At 53.2% G+C, this 19,407-nt stretch overlaps 2 protein-coding genes across 4 annotated transcripts in view; one reads left to right on the top strand and one right to left on the bottom strand.

Moving 5' to 3' along the window:
- Positions 1 to 1,580: 1,580 nt before the first annotated feature.
- Positions 1,581 to 18,384, bottom strand: LOC132227503 (coiled-coil domain-containing protein 86-like). The gene is made up of 4 exons (XM_059682677.1): positions 17,879 to 18,384; positions 17,174 to 17,216; positions 16,159 to 16,403; positions 1,581 to 1,780 (listed from the first exon to the last, which is right to left on the bottom strand). The coding sequence occupies exons 1-4, from the start codon at positions 18,204 to 18,206 to the stop codon at positions 1,710 to 1,712; spliced, it is 687 nt and encodes a 228-aa protein (XP_059538660.1). The 5' UTR covers positions 18,207 to 18,384; the 3' UTR covers positions 1,581 to 1,709.
- The window catches only part of HDAC7 (histone deacetylase 7), a 39,248-nt gene continuing 36,849 nt past the window's right edge, over positions 17,009 to 19,407 (top strand). Inside the window, exon 1 of one of the 3 annotated variants that reach the window (XM_059682676.1) lies at positions 17,009 to 17,072. Coding sequence is in view for 1 of the 3 variants with exons in the window: in XM_059682671.1 (XP_059538654.1) it covers positions 17,715 to 17,733 (19 nt within the window). In the remaining 2 variants the exon portion in view is untranslated. Of the gene's footprint in view, positions 17,073 to 17,202; positions 17,292 to 17,564; positions 17,734 to 19,407 lie in introns of those variants that run through there. The other 2 variants (XM_059682675.1, XM_059682671.1) reach the window with 2 other exon arrangements.

Genomic DNA, 19,407 nt, shown 5'->3' with positions numbered 1-19,407 from the left:
GCCCCGGAAAAAGGCACAATCCCGTGGGAGAAAACAGACCTATAAACAGACCATAACCAAGCAGCACAAGCAGAAGCCACAAAGTATAACATTTAACAATATAATCTGCTGGGTCCCTGTCCTGGTTCTGCCATCTGTTACCTGTATGACCGTGGACAAGTTACTTAATGTTTTTGAGCCTCAGAATCTTCATCTATACAACAGTAATAATAATAGTACTTACTTCCAGGCTTGTTGTTGTGTTGTAACTGTGTAAAACATTTATCACACCACCTGGGCGTAGCCATGAATCACAAATGCTGGCCAGCATCATTATTACGTTGCAGAGTGGAGGGATGGTCAAATCAATTTTCATCAGATGTTGACCCTGCTCTGATCCCCTGACCATGGATGCTTGCTGCGCTTTCTGGACTGGCCCCAGGTGATCTCTTAGGCCTCGGGAGCTATGGGCTCCTCCTGCCGGCTCCAGGAGTATCTACTTCAGGGGGAAGGCATCATTATGCCATCTGGCCACCAGGGGGCAGCTATGCAACTTAATAAGCCAAATGGGTCCCAACTGAAACAGCCTGCTTAGAGAGAAAAGTGTGGGAAAGAGATGGGAAAGTAGGCACATAAACTGAAACACATGGGACTCTAGCTAATATGGTCCCCAACTTCCTTCAATTATGGTCTTTCTTTGCCAGCTTTGCTTCCCCAATGACTACCACCACCCAACTTCATTGCACACATAACCAACCCATAATTATTGTTGGTATTCTCTGGTAAGAAGTGGCTCATACCCAGAGAAGGGGAATCAAAATGAGCTTCAAGAATCAGGTTTACTCTATGTATTTGTTTTGTTATTGCTTCTCATTTTTACCCAAGCACTTCCCAGGTCCTAGCTCCTTTGGTGAGATAAAGCCTACTATGATCAGGTCTGTCTGCTTCTCCAGGTTCACGTGTCACTGTCCAGATGTTGGAACTCAAGCCCCTGACACCTCCAACCACTTGCTGGTCTCCAACCATGTGCCTTGGCAGCCTGCCTCCAGGAACCAGCAGTTCTCAAGAGAAAAATAAGCACCGCAAGAGCTTTTGTTTCTGTGGGTTATATCCATCAATAGTTACCATGTTAGAAATTTAAATTAAGAAATTTGAAAAACATATTTTAACACTAATGAATCCTATATAATAAAAGGCTAATATGCAAATCAACCAAACAGCAGAACGACCATTTGCTATAATGCGCACTGACCACCAGGAGGCAGACACTCAAAGCAAGAGCTGCCCCATGGTGGTCAGTGCACTCCCAGTGCTGCTCAGCCAGAAGCCAGGATCATGGCAGTGAGCATAGCAGCAGTGGCGGGAGCCTCTCCTGCTTCCGCTGCAGGCAGGCAGTAAGGAGCAAGGGGTTCCGGACTGTGAGAGCCCCAGACTGTAAGAGGATGACTGACTGCTAGCTTAGGCCCAATCTCCCCAGACTGCCAGTTCAGGTCCCTAAGCTGGCAGACAGACATCCCCCGAGGGGTCCTGGACTGCGAGAGGATGCAGGCTGGGCTGAGGGACACCCCCCTCCAGTGCACAAATTTCATGCACCGGGCCTCTAGTCTATTATAAGTTCACATAATTTTTATTAAAACAACCTTTTTCCCAAAGCAGAACAAATTTAGTGACAACAAGGTATGGTTTTACAGTCTTGCAAATCTCTTTAATGCTGGCTTACTAGAAGGCCGCTAGGTTCTCATATCTGCTTCTGCAATCCATCTGTTAGAATACCACACATCATGGAAGCTCTGGACAACTCCTCTGTAGTGAGAAAATGAGAGTAAGAAGGCAAATGATGTCTTAATATTATTGTGAAAAGAGTTTTGACCTTGCAGAGCCCCTAAATGGGGCTTAGGGACCCATAGGGATCCCCAGACTACACTTTGAGATCCACACTATGCATTTTTATGTGTTGTTTCCTGACATACCCTCCACTGGCTCTCTCTCCCCCAGTTTTCTCAACTGGGCAAACTCCTACTGCATCTTCAGTTTCCAGTTTAGGCTTCATGTCTCCCATAAGTTCTTCCCTGGACGTCACCCTGCTAAACCCCCCGCCTGCCCCACCTGGGTAGAATTGTGCACCTACCCTATTTATAGAATGAAGTGTACATTGTAGTGGGTTTCAAGTTTCTGTTTTGCTTATAAGGCTCCCTTCCAGACTGGAACAAAGGAGGGAAGGATTCCATAAATGTAGCTGAAAAGATGGATGAATGAATGAATGAATGAATGAATACAAAGCCATGTACTACCCACTTCTGTGAGTGTCTGCTCTACACAAGAGGTGTCAAGTTTAAAAAATCCTGCTCAGGTCCCTACTAGAAAATGAGATGCAAACAGACTTATGCAAATTTAAACACCTTCCCCTGAACTTTGGAAACTGAGAAGTTAAGTCCCTGTGGCTTCAGAACCCACATGCTAACTACCTCTCCCTAAAGCATCTTTCTGTAGGTGGACAGTTTGCTTTCTGTACCAAAATGCAGAATTGGCATATTTTCCTATTCATATTTATCTGATTTGATTTATCCCACATCTTAGCCTGCTCAAATGTTTGAATCCTCATCTTGTCATTCAGTATTTTGACCATCCTCCTGGCCTTGCATCTTCCAAAACTTACGTCTGCAGACCATGCACAAAGTTAACTCACACAGAGCCCTGGGCCAGGCCCCTCCTGCAGGTTGCTTTCAGGGCTCTGTGGTTCGGCTGTTCATGACCTCAGAGGGAGCCAGAGAAGGGGGCGTGTGATGAGAGACTGAGTTGCAGAAGGGAATAGTTGCAAAGACCCAGGCATCCACCGCAATTTGGGAAACCCGTCCATGCTTCCACAACCCCTCCGTCCTTAGGACCCAAGAGTCTCACCCCAAGTGTGGACAGATCCTTATGGAATTAAACCATATCTGAGCCAAGGATCAGAGATCCAATGATATCTGATATAGGGATGCAGGGAGGAGTGGATCAAGTGTCAAATTCCAAGCTGGATTGTTCTGCAAATTCTGTCTGAGCTGCGCTCATAAAGGAAGGCATGTCTCCTAGATACTGGTTGCTGAGAGGGGAAAGGCGACAACGGGCAGTGGGCAGAATGCTCCTTAGGCATCCCTATCGTGGTGGGGGATGGAGAAGTCACACGTCGCCAAACCTGGCCATCCTCATTTAGCTCCACGGGGCCTCCCCACTGCCCTCTTCACTTGCACTCAGAATCCTAAAGACATCTGGAAAGGCCTGTGCCACCCCATTTAATTAAGAATCCCGTAGATGCCTGTGAACATCTGTGGCAGCTGGCACAGGGCTTGGGGCTCGGGTGAGGGGAGGCAGGGGCCCCATGTCTGCGCCTGGTTCCTGTTTCTCCATTTGCCTACCCGATCAAGCAGCCCATCAGAAGAGGCTCTGCCACCAAGGCTAGCCCACCCTGGGCCTGCAGGACTGTGAGCACCAGCTTCAGAGTGCCAGGGCAACCCCTTCCTGGGGTCCCTCTGTTTTCTCCACCCCCTCCCCAGCCCCACCCCCATCCCACTGATTTAAATGTCTTCCCCTCTCTCCCCCTGGAGTCCCACAGAGGTGGCAGGGAGGGGGTGGTGGAAGAGCCCTGGGTGATAAAGTGGGGATGGGGAGACGAGATAAAGGAGGTGGCAGAGAGGCAGGCCCCATTTCCGCTCTGATAGGGACCCCACCCCAAGGGACTCGCTGACTTCTGCTGTGTTGACAGGAAAGCCTTGAGGTGGTAGAGGAGTGGATGGGAGGGGAGGGAACACTGTCGCTAGGCAGGATATCAGTGGCCTTGGGAGATGCCCGTTCGCTGTTGTTTCTCTTGGTTGTTAGTTCATTCTCTGAACTCCTCCTACCATAAGCCAGCAAGGTGCTGGGCTGTGAGGGCTGCAAAGGCAGAGAGAGCTCAGGTGCTCTCCCAGCCCCGCTTCCTGCCACTCCCAGCCTGGAGGGAAGCAGCCAAGGTGGTGCATAAGAACATGGACTTTACAAGTAGATCATCTGCCTCTGATAGTGTCTCTCACTCGCTGTACAACTTAGGGGAAAGTACTTGACCCCTCTGGGCCTCGGTTTCCTCTTCTGTGCACGGGGACATAGAGTCTTTGTGAAGATAACACCAAGAAGGGCTTGCAGCATGGTGCCTGGCAGGGCCTCATCTAGGGTAGCAGGTGAGGACAGCAGAAGCAGCACCGAGGGGAACGGGGTCTGAACTTCCGTGGGGCTGCCGGCAACCTGTACTTGTCCTGTCCCTTCCCTAAAGTGAGGATAATGGTACCCACTGCATAGGTGTGAGTTCATACACAGCATCTAGAGTTGTGCCTGGCGAGTAGTAAATGTTGAGAACAATTAGCTTTTACTAGTATTTTCATCACCACCTGGCATCCTCTCCTCTACACAGACATCCTCTTCCTTACAGGGGTCACCCTCCCCCTCACAAACACACATCCCAAGTCAAGGCTGAAGTGGGTGGGAGTTGGAACTCACAGATGGGCCCTCTCATTGAAGGACTGAGATGGCACCCCAGCCATGCACACAGCCTGCTCACCATGCCCCTCCCAGCTCCAGGGCAGCAGGGCAGCTTCTGTCTTGAGTGGAGCCACCCCAGGCAGGGGACCCTGTGGGGGGGGGAGTTGGTAGAGGGGCTCCTGGCCCTGGGCCCCCTGTTCCAGGCCAGGGCTCTGCCTCGCCCCATTATCTCCTCCTGCAAAACCTCCTCCACCCGTCAACCCCCAACCGAGATTATAGACCCTCAACTGTCTCCAACTGCTCTGATTCATGGATAAGGCCGGACCCTGTCCCCACGCCACAGTCCCTGGCCACCCCCACCTCTGCCTGCTTCTCTGGGAGCTGGGGAGCTGGTGTCCCTGGGGCAGGGGACCAAGGACCAGGGTGGCCAGGAGGACATTGCCCCCCACCGTGGATGGCCTCCAGAACTCAGAAGGAAAGCCAGTCTCTGATGGGGAGGGACCTGGTCTCCCTCTGTCTCCTTCTTGATTCAGTGCTGCTCAGCCTGTCTTGTTTCTGTGTCTCCAGGCTGCTCTGTAGTTTCTGCCTCTCAGGCGGCTCTTCCCCCACCCCCAGAGCACACCTGGCTCCTCACATCAGATAACCCAACCACAGCAGCTCCCCTTGCCCCAACCCCGCTTCTAGCAGCCCCCTTCTCGCCCCTCGCTCTCTTCCTCCCCCGCCTCCCCCACCTTACAGCTCCCCAGGTTCACCTAGATTCCCCTGGGAGGCCTGGGGGCCCCCAAAGCCTTACTGGGTAATGAGTGTGTGAAAGACAACTCTTCTTACCCGCAACACACACACACACACACACACACACACACATACACACACGCACGCACACACACACGTGCACACATGGTGGAAACTTTATACCCGTGTGCCATGTAGGAAACAGAGTGAGGGGGAGGGACCCAGGGACCAGCCTTGAGGTATGAGGAAAATCCAGCCTGAGGAAGTGAGGGGTGGGGGGTCGCAGAAAAGGCTGGGGGTTCCACGGTTTCCTGCTTCTAGGCAAAGAGAAGCATCTTCCCTCTCCCAGGGCTTCCTGCTTGCATGAGGTCATCCCCGTCCTAGGGCTGGAGGACTCCCTCAGGCCAGGGTCTGGGCAGGGAGGCAGACAGATGTGATCTGGGCCCTTCACAGCCCCAGCCCCTGCCTCCCACTCCCCAACAAAGGCCGGGGAGGGAGGAGTTGGGGTGGGGGTGCAGGTGGGACTGGGGGATGCTGGGTTCAGGGAGCAGGGATGAGGGTGAGATCTGGGCAAGGGGGGCGGGGACACAGGAGTGGGGGACAGGGACTGGTGGGTGCCTGGGAGGTGGGCCTGGAGGTTTTAATGCCTCTTGACAACAAATGAATCATAGGCAAATGATGTGGAAATGATGGCGTAAATAAAGACGTGTTATTTCAAGGCCCCAGTGTGTCACTGTAGGAAGATAACTGAGGGGGGAGGAGCAGGAGGCTTCCCGGGCAGATGGTGCCCGTAGGTGGGGGCCCAGGTAGAGTTCCTGTGGGGGGCGGTGGAGGTGATGGCCCACTTACATCTCATGTCACCTTCAGGCGATGTGAAATGGCAGGTGGCTGACCACAGCCCGCCAACCCCTCCCCCAGAACAGAGCAGCCCTCTCATCCCCTAAGCTCCTTGGGGATCCCTCCCACCTCCCCTAACCTCCCTGGGCCACTGCTACCCACACACACTGTTTCCTTTCCCCAGGATCTGTTCTTGACCTTCCTTGGTTCTGCCCTCTGGGGCTGCCCCTCCAGGACCAGGACAAGGTCCTGCTCAGCAGGGACACTCCCTGGGCCACTGCTACCCACACACACTGTTTCCTTTCCCCAGGATCTGTTCTTGACCTTCCTTGGTTCTGCCCTCTGGGGCTGCCCCTCCAGGACCAGGACAAGGTCCTGCTCAGCAGGGACACGGGAGCCAGTGGAACGCCAGGAGCTTCCAGTGGCCAGAGCACCTGGGAACCCAGGCCGAAAACCTGGGCTATTCCCATCAGGACAGCCTGAGCTAACACCCACAGTGACAGTGCCTGGCACATGGACAGAGCCCAATATATACCTGCACCTGCTAAGTGAATAAATTCATCACCTCCGAGAGGATGTCAGGGGCCTACGAGGAGCCCAGTCTAGGATTCTGGCCAACCTTCATTCCCCACTCACCACAGCTCTTTACAAGGTTGGCAATTATTAAATAACTAGAAAAATGTGTATACTCATACCACCTTACATAATCATTACTATTGCATGCATTTCCTCTGAATCTTTTTCTCTGTGCTTATGGTGTGTCTGTGTGTGTGTGTGTGTGTGTGTGTGTGTGTGTGTGTGTGTGTGTGTCTTTAAGACAGTTGCCATCATGGGGCATACACAAATCTATATTCTCCTGAGATACTAGGCTGCATTCATATGCATCTTTTTATCAGCTTTATAATTTTCTATTAAGTGGAAATACAATTTACTTCAAATTTTCCAGCTGTAGGTGTTCAAATTGTTTCTAATTTTCCCCATTACAAATCGTGTGGTGGTGGACATCATTATGCATTTATTCCATTCTGTTTCAGCTATAGAAAGCCAGTTTAGGTACACTGGGTGGAGTTACTGAGCCAAAGGGTAAAAAACATTTTATAGCTCCCACTATATATTGCCAAACTGATTTCAAAAGAGGTTACACCACCAACAACAACGTGTACATTTCACCACACTCTCACTGATGTCTGAAAGTGGCTTCTACCTTTATCTTGCTTTAATTGGCATTACTTTGAACATTTCCTTACCTTTGCTTACTGGCTCTGTTTCCTCTTTCCCTGAAGAGTCATTTCTGTGCTTTGAACTTAGTCTAGCGTTGTTTCAGTGTTTATCAATCCGTATGAGCTCTCTCTATAAGAATGATTTTAAAGCATCGTCCATTCCAATTGCGCCCCATCTCTCCTTTTGGACATTTTTCCCCCCTTTGGATTCAGACAGGGCACTGACGCCTGCTTCATTGACCTCTCCGACTGCTGCCTCTCAACCTCCTTCCCTGGCTGCCACCCCTCTGCTCACCTGAAACCTTTGTTTTCCCAAGTGTCTACATCCATCAGCTGCCTCCTGCACGTCCCCTACTGGGGATGTGCCCGCAACCAAGGTACATGCCCTTGACCAGAATCAAACCCGGGACCCTTCAGTCCGCAGGCTGACGCTCTATCCACTGAGCCAAACCGGTTAGGGCATCAGCAAATTAACTCTTAATACTGACCTCACTGGCCTCCTCCTCCACTTCTTGAGCCTCTTTCGCAGCAAGAGACTACAAGGGCTGACGAAGAGGTTAAGTTAAGCCTGTGCTGGTCAATACAGAAGCCACTAGCCCACGTGCTACTGAGCACTTGCAATTTTGTGTTTTGGTGTGTTTTTTGTTTGTTTGTTTGTTTTGTTTTTTAATCCTCACCTGATATTTTTCCATTGATTTTTAGAGAGAGTGGAAGAGAGAGGGAAGACCGAGAGAAATATCAATGTGAGAGCAACACATTGATTGGTTGCCTCCTGCACACACCCTCACCAGGGCCCGGGCCGAGGAGGAGCCTGCAACCGAGGTACCTGTCCTTGACCAGAATCGAACCTGGGACCCTTCGGTCCACAAGCCAATGCTCTATCCACTGAGCCAAACTGGCTAAGGCTTTTTATTTTATTTTCTTTTTGATCACTTGCAATTTTGTTAGTTAGAATTGAAATATGCTATAAGTATAAAACCTAAACTGGATTTCAAAGACTTGGTATGAAACAAAGGACGTAAACTATTAACAATTTTTTGTTTTGATTACATGTTGAATGACAATATTTTACATATATTAGGTTAAATAAATATACTATTAATATGAACTTCAGCTTTTTACTTTTTCTTTTCGTAAGGAAAATTTAAAGTTACATATGTGGCTCACATTCTGTTTCTTTTGAACAGTGCTGATCTAGACCCACCCTGCAGGCAAAACTCGGGGCTCCAGGCTAAGAGGCAATGACAGGTCCCCACAGATTTAGATGCAGACCCCACTGGAGATATCACCACCCAGTTGGATACGCAGGACAGACTTTGAGTGGCCCAGTGGCCTGGACAAGGCAACATTCCTGGGCTGGCGTATGGCTCTCCAGAGCTTGTCTCTGTGATGCCCTGTTACTCCAGACACAGTCACCCAGAGCCACCCACCTCCATAGTTCATGGAGAAGTTCTTCATTCATTGAGGCCAGGCCCTGGGCCCCTCTCCAGAAACACAGAGGTAGGGCGCTAACATTAGTAATAGGACACTGTCTCCTATTTCTCCTGTCTAGCGCCCTCTCTCCCACCCACCTGCGCTTAGGCTCAGCCCACCTGTGGGCTGGAAGGGGATGAGAGAGGGAGGCGGGCTTGACATGCCCCTGGGCCTGTAGATACATTGGCTGGGCCGGCAGATGTATTTTATGCTCGATTTTGAATGTCTGTCCTTCCTGTTGTCCCACTGATAGGGGAACAGAAAGGGAATAGGAGGGAGCCAGGAGGGAGGGCACAGCCCACTGGGCTGCCCTTCTCCACTTCCTTCTCTTGCCTGTGCCCCAGAAGAGCCATAGGAGGGCACCAGGAGCTGGGACCACAGTCTGCACGGGTCTGCCCCCCTTCTCCCGCCTAGATGGCTCCACCTCTCCCAGGTCCTGGCTGGGATCCGAAGGCCCCAGGCAAGTGGGGGAAGAGGAGCCACTCCTACTTTCCCAGCAGCTGCTGCTGCTGCCTCTTCCTGTTTTGCTAAAACTCTGGCTCTGGACCCAAGGGGGTGGGGGAAGTTGCCAGCCGCTCCCGCCCCCCTAAAGGTCAACCTTGTCCCCCTGGTCTTCTTAGCTAGTTATTTATAGCCCCCCAGGCCCTGGCTGAGGAGCTAGATCTCTCCTCCCTCAAATGTCAGCAGCTGTGGCTATTACCCCAGGGATGCAGCCAGATGTGCAGATCACTCCAGATGTGCTGTTGCCAGGATGGGGAAAGGGGCAAGGCTCTTTCTACAGCCGGTTTGGGCATTCCCAGCAGCCGGGTCCAGGTTCCCCTCAACTCTGACGCAACTGAGACAACACCAGAGGACCGCGGGAGGGTGGGTCCAGCAAGTGTCCCCACTCCCCTAGCCCAGCCAAGCCACCCGGCACGCCCTGCAGGGGTCAGCTTGGGTTAGAGACCCATGTGGATTCCTTTGCATAAATTAGGTCAGCATCACTGAGATTGAATTTGTAGGGGAAAACTGCGGCTTAGAGGGACAGAAGAGACAGGACACTGTCTCCTGTTACTAATGTCAGCATCGAGCTCCATCCCCAGCAGAGCCCTGTGTGCGTCAGGCTCTGTGCTGAGCACTTCATGTCCTGATCTCAGGAGTCCTCACAACAACCCTAATATGGCAGGCACTCCACACCGCCCGCCCGTCTGCAGATGAGGAAACCAAGCCTCCGAGAGGTCAAATTCCGTGCTGCAGCTCACGCAGTGGGTGAGCCACCAACACCAACCCAAGCAGCCCGACTCCAAATTCTTGCTTTTAACCACAATGTGCCGCAGCCTCCCTTCCCCATTCCTCTACAGGTTTCTAAATGGTTCCTTTAAAGCTCATTGTGGAGCGCATCCTCAGGGTCTGCCCAAGAGTAGAGAGTGGCCTTGCCTCTCAAGTACTGCCTCAGGCACGGAGGGGGCAGGTCAGAGCAGGATTAGTGCCCCGGCTAAAGGACCCAGTAATCCATTGGGTCCTTTCCAACACGGAACTGCTGTGACCCTGTGAACCCAGCGTCTCCTTGGCAGCACCGGCTGTTGGAGCCCCTGTCTGACAGCTCTCATCCAGGCTCTTTAAGGCTGCCTCCTGCTCTCCAGGAAATGATGCATTCCTCCATGATCGGACCTGTGGCTTCTTTTGCCTGGGTGCCCTGCCCAAGGACCTGGCACAGAATAGACGCTCAATAAATAAGTTACACTCGATGAGAAAGAGTGCAGTGGTGGTCACATGTGGGTGGAGTACTTCAAAGTCTTAGTAAGGACACTCCCACCCATGTCCCTTCGTAGCCACCTTCACCCCATTTCACCCTCACTTCACTCAGCTCATTGTTCCTTTCCTGCCTCCACTCCCTGGACATGCAGGGGCCTGTCCAAACCCACTCCAAAACCACTCCTGGGGAAGAGAGGTGAGTGCCCAGAGGCCAGGACCTCCTCAAGGTCTTCCCTGGGGGTTCCCTGGCTACAGACAAGTGCCTCCTAAGAGGCACCTTTACAATATGTAACAAGGTGGGACCCTACCCTCCAGCCAATATAGCCACTGGGGCTGCAGAGGGTGCTGTTGGGGGCATGGAGCAAAGCCGAAGCCCCAGGCTCACCTGTGGGTGGACCCCAGCATCCCTGCAGGGGCCCACTGGAGCGAGTAATCGTGAGCTGGCTGTGGAAAAACATTCTGCAACTCAGACAAATTTCTTCTTGCTCATGATTAGTGTATGGCCCGGTGGCTGCCTCCCTGACTGTAATCTCTGCTGGCACAGGCATCTCTGGGCTGGGCAGTGCGGGCTGTGGAAGGAGCGCTGACCTAGAAGCTGGGACGCCCGAGTTCTCTGCTTGCTCCCCTCTCTGACACATGACTAACCATTTCGTCTCTGGCAAGTTATCTTTCCCCGCGGGTCTTCAGTTTCCTCATCTGTAAAAGGAGTGGTTTGGATTAGGCCAGGGGTCCCAAACCTAACCACGCTGTAGAATTACCTGGGAGCTGCAGATTACTGGGTACCCCCCACCCCAAAGGGTCTGAGCAAGTCTGTGAGGAGGCCCAGGAATCTGTTTTCACAGGTTCTTCCAAGTGATTTTGATATATTATCAGGGTTGGGGGATCCTACAGACTAGATAATCTTGTAAATCACTTGAAGCTCTTAGGAGCAAAGACTCTAGTAAATGGAACCAGTGAGTATCAGGGGTTTGGGTGCTGGGAGGTTTTATCACGGGGCAAGTGAAGAGTTTATTCATTGTCATCATCATCATCACTATTATTATTATTATTACTGTGCTGACATGCTTGTTATGGAGGGAGATGGCAGTGACCCCAGCTGTTTGTTTCCATCACGAATGAGGCTCTGGCTTCAGGGGACCCTCACTTACCTCCAGGTTGGGGGTGGGACTGGGGTAAAGGGGAAGGGAGGAATGGGCCTTCTCTGGTGGGTGGGGCCTCTTGGCAAGGGAACCTTTCCTTCCCTCTCCTGGGTGGAGTTTGGCTGCATGGGCTTTGGCACCGACCTCTGGGGCTGAGAGAGTGTCTTCCCACCCATATTTCTCCCCCACTTTCTGTCTCAGCTGTCTGAGCCCTGGGGACTGCCCCTTCTCCTCCTCCAGTCCCGACTTCCTCCCCAAACTCCCCCAGTCCTCACCAACCTCATTCCTGAGCCTGCTAATCTGTTTGCCACCCCTCTGCTTCCTTGCCTTGCCCTGGCACATGCCTTTCTCCCTACCTGGAATGTCACCCCCCTGCCTCCACACTGACTCACATTTCTGGGCTCCTGTAAAACCCAGCTCAACACTCGCCTGCTTCATTCCAGCCAGGCTCTGCCCAAGTCTCTCCTCTTTGTTATGTACCCATTTACGCTTGGAATAACAGAATCAGAAAACTGCTTTTAGACTCAGAAAAAATAAGTAGAGATGATCCAAACCAGCTCTCTCATTTGACAGATGAGAAAACTGAGGCCCAGAGGACTTGTGACTTGGCCAAGATCGCACAGATAGTGAGATTTTTTAAATAGTTGGCTTCCCAAGAGGCTTTCAAGTATTTTATGTGTTTGTTTTGTTTCTTCAACACATTGTGATCTATATGAGGGCAGAGGCTGTGTTTTTGTTTTTGCCTTTAATGTTCTTTATCTCCACAGTGGAGTGTGTGTCTGCGCGCGCGTGCAAGCACGTGGTGTGTTACACCCAGGACTAGAGTAAGTAATTATAATATTTCTTATGCTCTCAAGACAATACTTCTAAAACTCACATTGGTCCAAACTTTTGCATATATTATTCATATGATCTCAAAGCAGCCCAGTGAGGTATGTAGCCAAATTATTGTTATTTTACAAAGCAGGAAACTAAGACTTAGAAAGGTGAGACCCAGGAAGTTAATGGCAGAACCAGGCCTAGAATTCAAGTTCCTTGACTCCCAGCCCCAACCAGGGGCCCTGATACCCACAATGCCTCTCTTCGAGCTCTCTCCCGATGTTCCCCGGCACCTGGAATCATCAAGGGGGTGATCTTTGCCATCTTGTATATTTGTTGCTTTCTTCATCCTGGGGTTGAGGAGAGCCTGTCTTTGGCTTCCTGCCCCTCCCCATCCTGTCCCACCGCTTTCTCCTTGTGTCCCCTCACAGCACTGTTGGCACATAGACGCATACACATATACTCAGAACTGCAGGTGTCTAGGGCGACAGACCACAGGGGAAACCACATCACCTTTGTTGACACTGAGGGAGGGAGGGGCGCAGGGGAAGGGACTTGCTTAGTTCTCGCCACCTGCCCCAGTCCCCACGGTCATCAGCCTCCCAACCAGAGTCATGTGGACTTGAAGCCATGCCCCAGCCTCTTCTTCATTTATCCATCCAGTTATGGCCCAGGAGGCTTATCACTTCTTCTCTCAGGTCCTGAAATCTGGATGGGGGTCTGCCTCGCTGCATCCCAAAGCCACACAACCCACTCCCCAATCCTAGCCAGAATACTTATGTAGCTCCCTAATCAATACAACTGTGAAAGGTGGGAACCAGAGGTGAGATAGCAGGGCTGGGTCAGTGAGGAAGAAAACTTGGCATCTAGAATGTCACACATAGGTCAGCTGGGACCTCAAATAGCCACGTATTACCAGACCCGACAGCAGGTTCTCTGTTGTTGTGACCTGCTAGAAGAAATTGCGCAGGCTCTGCATCAGACATATTCAGGATAAAGTCACTTACTGGCTCTGTGGCCTCGGGGAAGTCATTTTGTTTTTGAGTTTTAGTTTGCTCACTAAAACAATGGGGATAATAATGAGACATAAGTGAAAGGGCCTTGAACAGCATATGATACAAAGGAGACGCTCAGTAAATCCTAATGATCTTCCCTCCCTTCCTTCCTGCCTTCCACTTGTTATATCTGGTACCATGAAACCCTTTATTTGGAGTTGGGGACCTGCCCCTCTATTAATCTGCCCCTTCAAAGCCCTATGAAATGGCGTTTGATCCCAGGTTCAGAAACTGGAATGCAAGGCCCAATCCAACCCAATGAGGTGGTCTTCAGAGATCTCTCCAGCCTTTGGGGATGGAGAGCTTTTTGATTGCCTTTGTGGAGAGTGTGTGGAGAGTGTGGACTGGGGGATGGATTGTGGCTTTGGCTGCTATATCAGGTTGGCTGGATCAGGGGATGATCTCGAGCCCTGAGTTTAGACCAGATGACCCTCTGGAGCTTTGAATCCTGGCACAAGGAGGACACCTGGTAATATTTGTTGTATGAATGAATGGCCCCTTCACTTACTAGTTGTGTAACTTTGGTCAGTTTTCTTAACCCTTTATGAGCCATACTTTAATCATGACCATGATAAGGGTTATTGTGAAGAATAAATGATCTTCCCAGTGGCTCAGTGGTTGAGCGTCAACCTACTAACCAAGAGGTCACGGTTCAATTCCCGGTCAGGGCACATGCCCAGGTTGTGGGCTCGGGTTTTGGGCTTGATCCCTAGTGTAGGATGTGCAGGAGGCAGCTGATCTATGATTCTCTCTCATTATTGATGTTTCTATCGCTCTCTCCCTCTCCCTTCCTCTCTGAAATCAATAAAAATATATTAAAAAACAAAATAAAAAAATAAATGATCTGATTTTTGCCAAGGGGGTAATATAGGACTGTTACATAGTAAATAGAAAAAAAGAAAAGAAAAAAGAAAAAACTAAGTATGGGAAGAAGAGGAAAAGGAGGGGAAAAAAGTCAAGTAGGCCCAGAACCACAAAGAGGAGCCGAAGAGGAGCCCCTCAGGCTCTGTACTGGGCAGAGATTCCAGGAAGACAAGACTCAGGGGAGACAAGGCCGGTCCCATGGAGCTCGTCTCTTCTGCTAGGTGCTGAGCTGAGCAGTCTGTGAGAAGCCTGCACTCAAGAGCCTTTTATAAAAAACTTCCCATGGTAACCAGGGTAGAGGAGAGAGAGGCAGCCTGTACTTTTCTGCCTCGTGTCTCGTGTCTCGTAGGGTTCTTGGAGGCTCTCTAACATATCCCAGCAAGGGTCATGAGACTTAGAAACTGGCTTAAGACTCGGTTATGGGAAGTAGGGCTGTGAAATGGTAAGTAAACCTGGGAAGGAAGGGAGGGGCACAGTCTGTCTTCCCAGATGCAGGTCCCACAAGCTATCTTTCTCTCTGTCTATACTTTGGGGGCAGTGAGTCCTGATGTGTGCAGAAAGTCAGGTGCTGGGTACCATGGGGTAGACACAGGCAGGGGGAGAGACCCCCCTTTTTTTAAATGTATTTTTATTTATTTCAGAGAAGAAGGGAGAGGAAGAGAGAGAGAAACATCAATGATGACAGAGAATCATTGATCGACTGCCTCCTGCACATGCCCTACTGGGGATCGAGCCTGCAACTCGGGTATGTGCCCCTGACCGGGATCGAACCCGGGACCCTTCAGTCCGCAGGCCAAAGCTCTATCCACTGAGCTAAACCAGCTAGGATGGGAGAGACCCTTTTTGTTCAAATCTCTCAGAGCTCGGTGATTATGTCAAAAAGAAAGAGAAGGTTCACAAATAAATACATGATTGATGCACATGGTAGAAATGAGTACACAAAGGCCTGATTTCAGTCCAGAAATAACGACAGGAGTCCTGAGGGGATTAAGAGAGGGTGGAGGGTGGGGGGGTGCTAAAGAAGAGAGACACAGGGAAAAGACTGAGTGTCTGAAGTAACCAAGCAATTTTTCTGGAGGCTATGGGCACAGAAGAGGCATCTGGAAGGAGAGTGATCTGGTTTGGAAGTAAGGGCTGGGAAGAACACACCTGAGGTAGAAGAACACACCTGAGGTGGAAGATCATGTGTCTTGCAGAGTCAGCACGGGGAGTCGTGAGTGAAAAAGGGTGTGTTGGAGGTGTCCAGCTGGGGTATGGTCCTTGAAGGCCATGAATATCTGTCCCAATTCAGCAAATAACTATAGGGGGCTTGAATTCTGTGTAAGGCACTTAGCAAGACACTACAAGAAATGCCGTCGCGACTAAGGCAGTAGCTGGGTTCAGGGGTGTCCACTCTTGAAGGAGAGTTGAGACAGACTGACCACGTGGGGTGGGGTCCTTTAATGGAAGGAAAGATCCCTCTGGCTATGGGAATCGGGGAATGGCTCCTGGAGAAGCTGGTACAGACTTGAGGACTGGAAAGATTTCAACAGGAGGAGAAAGGACTGTGAGGACATTCATTTTTGGAGGGAACAGGATGAGCTAAGGTGAGGGAGTGGGAAAGAATGAGAACACAATGGGGAGCAGCCAGCAGCCCACTTTGGCTGAAATAATAATAGTAATCATAGCAACTAACATTGTTGAGCACTAAGTACCAGGAGGCACTGGGCAGAACAGCAGCAAAAGAGAGAGAGAGATTGTGCAGTATGGTGCCAGGCAGCAGGGGGGCTTGGAGGCCAGGAAAGGACTTTGGGAGGATAAGTTAACAAATGCACTCACCGCCCCGCTGACTGAGTGCTGGGACACCCACAGGGACTGAAGACGGACATCGGCTGCTAAAAATCCCAGTTAGTGAGGCTGGAGCTGTGCTTGTGGGAACTAGGAGTCTATGGTCAGAAGCTGGACCTCGGAATGGCCAGGCCCTCTTAGGCCACTGTGGACTCGTGTTTCTCCGTCTGGCATGGCTCTGCCTCTGGCTCAGCCTCAATTTCTCCTTCTGTAGAATCCCGAGACTCTTGGGGTTCCTAGGAATAAGGGCAGATTGGGGTCAGATGGAGGTTGCGCCCTGCCTTCCAGTGGTGATGCCCCAGGGGAACCCAGAGCCTGGTGGATCAGGTTGAGGACCTCTCCCCTTCCCAGGAGCCACGGTGTCTCTAACTCAGCAGATTGCCAGAGGCGACAGGGCTGACAGACTAGGCTGGGAAGCAGAGTGGTGAGGTCCTCAGCCTCTGACCCCTGAATCTGACCTCCCTCGGCTAAAGGGGTGGAGGGGGTCAGGGAGGGCGCTGCGAAAAGCCGGCAGGAGCTGAGTTTATTAGCCGAGGGAGGGCTGGAGGCGGCTGCATTCCGACTCACAGACTGGAACATTTCTGTGATCCGCTGTAATGCACTGGGAGACACTGGGCACATTGCTGAAGTTTGACTCATAGGGACCGGGAGGGGGAAAGAAGGGGGGAGGGCGGTGGGGGCAGAGGAATGGGAGGAAGAGAGGAAGAGGAGAGGAGGGAAGGAAATCCCTTGAGAAATTTCTTTAAAAAAAGAAAAACTTTCAAAACCCGCACCGCCCCCATCCCCTTTTGCTTTTAATAGGAACAGGCTGGACCCTTCGGTTCCCCTCTGCAGGCGTTGGGTGGGGGGTGGTAGAGGGGGAGGGCTGGGCAGTGATTCAAATCAGATCCTGGAACTTTCCTCAGGCAAGTCGTGCGGGGGGCGGGGGGGGGGGTGCCCAGGAATCTCGGAGGACTGGGGGCTCCACGCGTGGCCCTCCGTGTGACTGTTTGCTCGTGGGCTGTACTTGTCGGCGCTCGTGCGCGCGGAGGTCCTTCCCGGGCGTGTGTCTGCGTCAACGACTCGGGCCCTGTGTCAACATGGATGTGTGTCTGTGCCGTGCACGCAGGGCTGTGGGCGCTCAGGTAGCCGAGTTTCCGGGAATTGTGCGCGGGTCGGGGCGCCGCGCCTCGGGCTGGGCGGCGGGCAGCGCGGCGACCGCGCGCGGAGAGGGGCCGCGTCCCGCGCCCGGCGCTCCTCCCCGGCCGCCGGGGTGTCCGCCGCCGCGCGGGGCACGTCTGCCGGGCGGTGTGTCCCAGGGCCGCGCGCGCCGGCCCCCTCCCTCCCCTCCCCCTTGGCCCGCTCTCAGCCTCAGATAAAGCATTTCCTTCCATTGTCATCCTACCCGGCCGGCCAGGCTGCCAGGGCCCTCCCCCTCCCGGCCCCCTCCCTTCCTCTTGCCGTCTCTCAGTCGCTCTGCAGCCTCCGGCGACTGGGGGGATGTGAGGCCGGCGCCCCGGCCCCCAGCCCCGCCATGAGCCCCCCGCTCTGAGGGCCGCGGCCCCTGGATGCACAGTCCCCGCGCGGGTGAGTACCGGGCAGCCGCCCCCAGCCCCGCCCGCCCCGCCCTGCGCGGTTCCTCAGCTCCGTCCGCCCGGCTCGGGCTCGGACTCGGGCTCCGGACTCCCCGCGGCCCGGCCCCGCGTGCGCCCCCCGGCCGCGCCCGCCCCACCCGGCTCCGCGGGGCTCGGGCCGGCTCCCAGCCGGGGCTGGTTCCGGGGCCGGAGGGCTCGGGCCTCCCGCTGGGCGCCCACATCCGCCCGCCCCGGGGCAGCGACAGGCCCGAGGGAGGGAGTTGGAGGCCCCGGGCCGCCGATGCTCAGGCCCGGGGTCCCTTCGCCCCCATTCCTGGGGAGGACGGAGCGGGGGACCGGGGAAGGAGGGACGGCCACCGCGGCCCCGGGAGGGGGCGGTGCTCCGGGGCGGAAGGTTTGGAAGCGCGAGGGCAAAGGGCAGGACCCACTGAGTTGTAGCCGGGCCGGTGGTGCTGGACATCCCATCCCGCCGATCCCGGCAGGGCCTTGCCGCGACCCCTCGGCTGGGGCCAAGTGACCCCCTGGATGGAGGGTCCGGGGCTGGGAGGTTTCTCCGAGCACCGCCCCGCACCCTGCTCACCCATTAGGGTGAAGAGACACCTGTGCCCCAGTGCGCTGCGGAGGGGCTGACAGAGGTAGAACCGCAGGCAGGCGGTGTCCTGAGTGTTGGGGACAGGATGTGCGCACCCCCAGGCCTGGGGTCTGCTGGTGCAGGGAAGTGTGAGAGCAGGCTGCAGATCTGGAAGCTGGGCTGGGCTCTGACACGGGGAGTTTCTAGACCTGTGCGCTGAGAGAGAGCTCTCTGGGGCCTGCAGGCCACCCAGGTCCCCCCAACCCCTTTTTCCTTCCCTCTGGCTGCCCATTCGGATCTGCACATTTGGATCTGACCTCACCAGCCACTGCTGCTCCTCCCACCAAGTCCAGGCCATTCCCTAGTCCCTGTTGGCTGTCCTGCATACCCAGCGGCCTCCCCCTGCATCTGGACACTGGCCGTATTCCTCTGCCCATCCCTCCCCACACACCAGTTCAACATCTGCTTGAGGCCCAGCTCGGCCTGCCAATTTCTAGGGTGAGAATGGGGCATTGGGTTTTAGTGGCCCTGCTGAGGACTCAACCTCTGGACTGTTCAGCCCATTCCCTCCGGACTTGCACCTGAACCCAGGGATCTTCTTTAAGACTCTTTCTCAGGCACTGGGCTGAAAGAAGGGAGATTGTGACTCAGTTTCCCACCCCCTAACGGGGCACCTTGGCAGCCCATTTCTCCCCAACAGGACCCTTCCATGAAGTGGCTTAGGTTGCCACACACACATTTCTCTCTTCACACCAGCCCTCTTAGACATCCCAGGCTCTCTTTTCAGCATCTGCAAGCCATCTCATAGCTCCTCAAAGCTTAGCATCTCATTCCTCTTCTCTGCTCTCTATTCTCTCTACCCACCTCAATTAATAAGCAATTTTCCTCTTTTCTGCAGTCACTTCTGAGGGAAACTAAGGCACAAAGCAGACGTGCTGTGTTATGCACAGTGAACCAAGACTGGAACCAGGTCCTGGACCTGCTGGGACTCCTCCCTTGCCTTTAGTCCCCTGATACTCCTGGAACCTAGCAGGGCCAAGCTCAGAGCTGCCGCTGGTGTTACATCTGGAACGGTCTGGGGAAGTGTTCTCCTGA

The sequence above is a fragment of the Myotis daubentonii genome, chromosome 2, assembly GCF_963259705.1.
Source record: "Myotis daubentonii chromosome 2, mMyoDau2.1, whole genome shotgun sequence".
In the NCBI taxonomy this organism is placed as follows: Eukaryota; Metazoa; Chordata; class Mammalia; order Chiroptera; family Vespertilionidae; genus Myotis; species Myotis daubentonii.
Note: the sequence above shows the minus strand (reverse complement) of the source record. Positions and strands in the feature narration are given on the sequence as shown.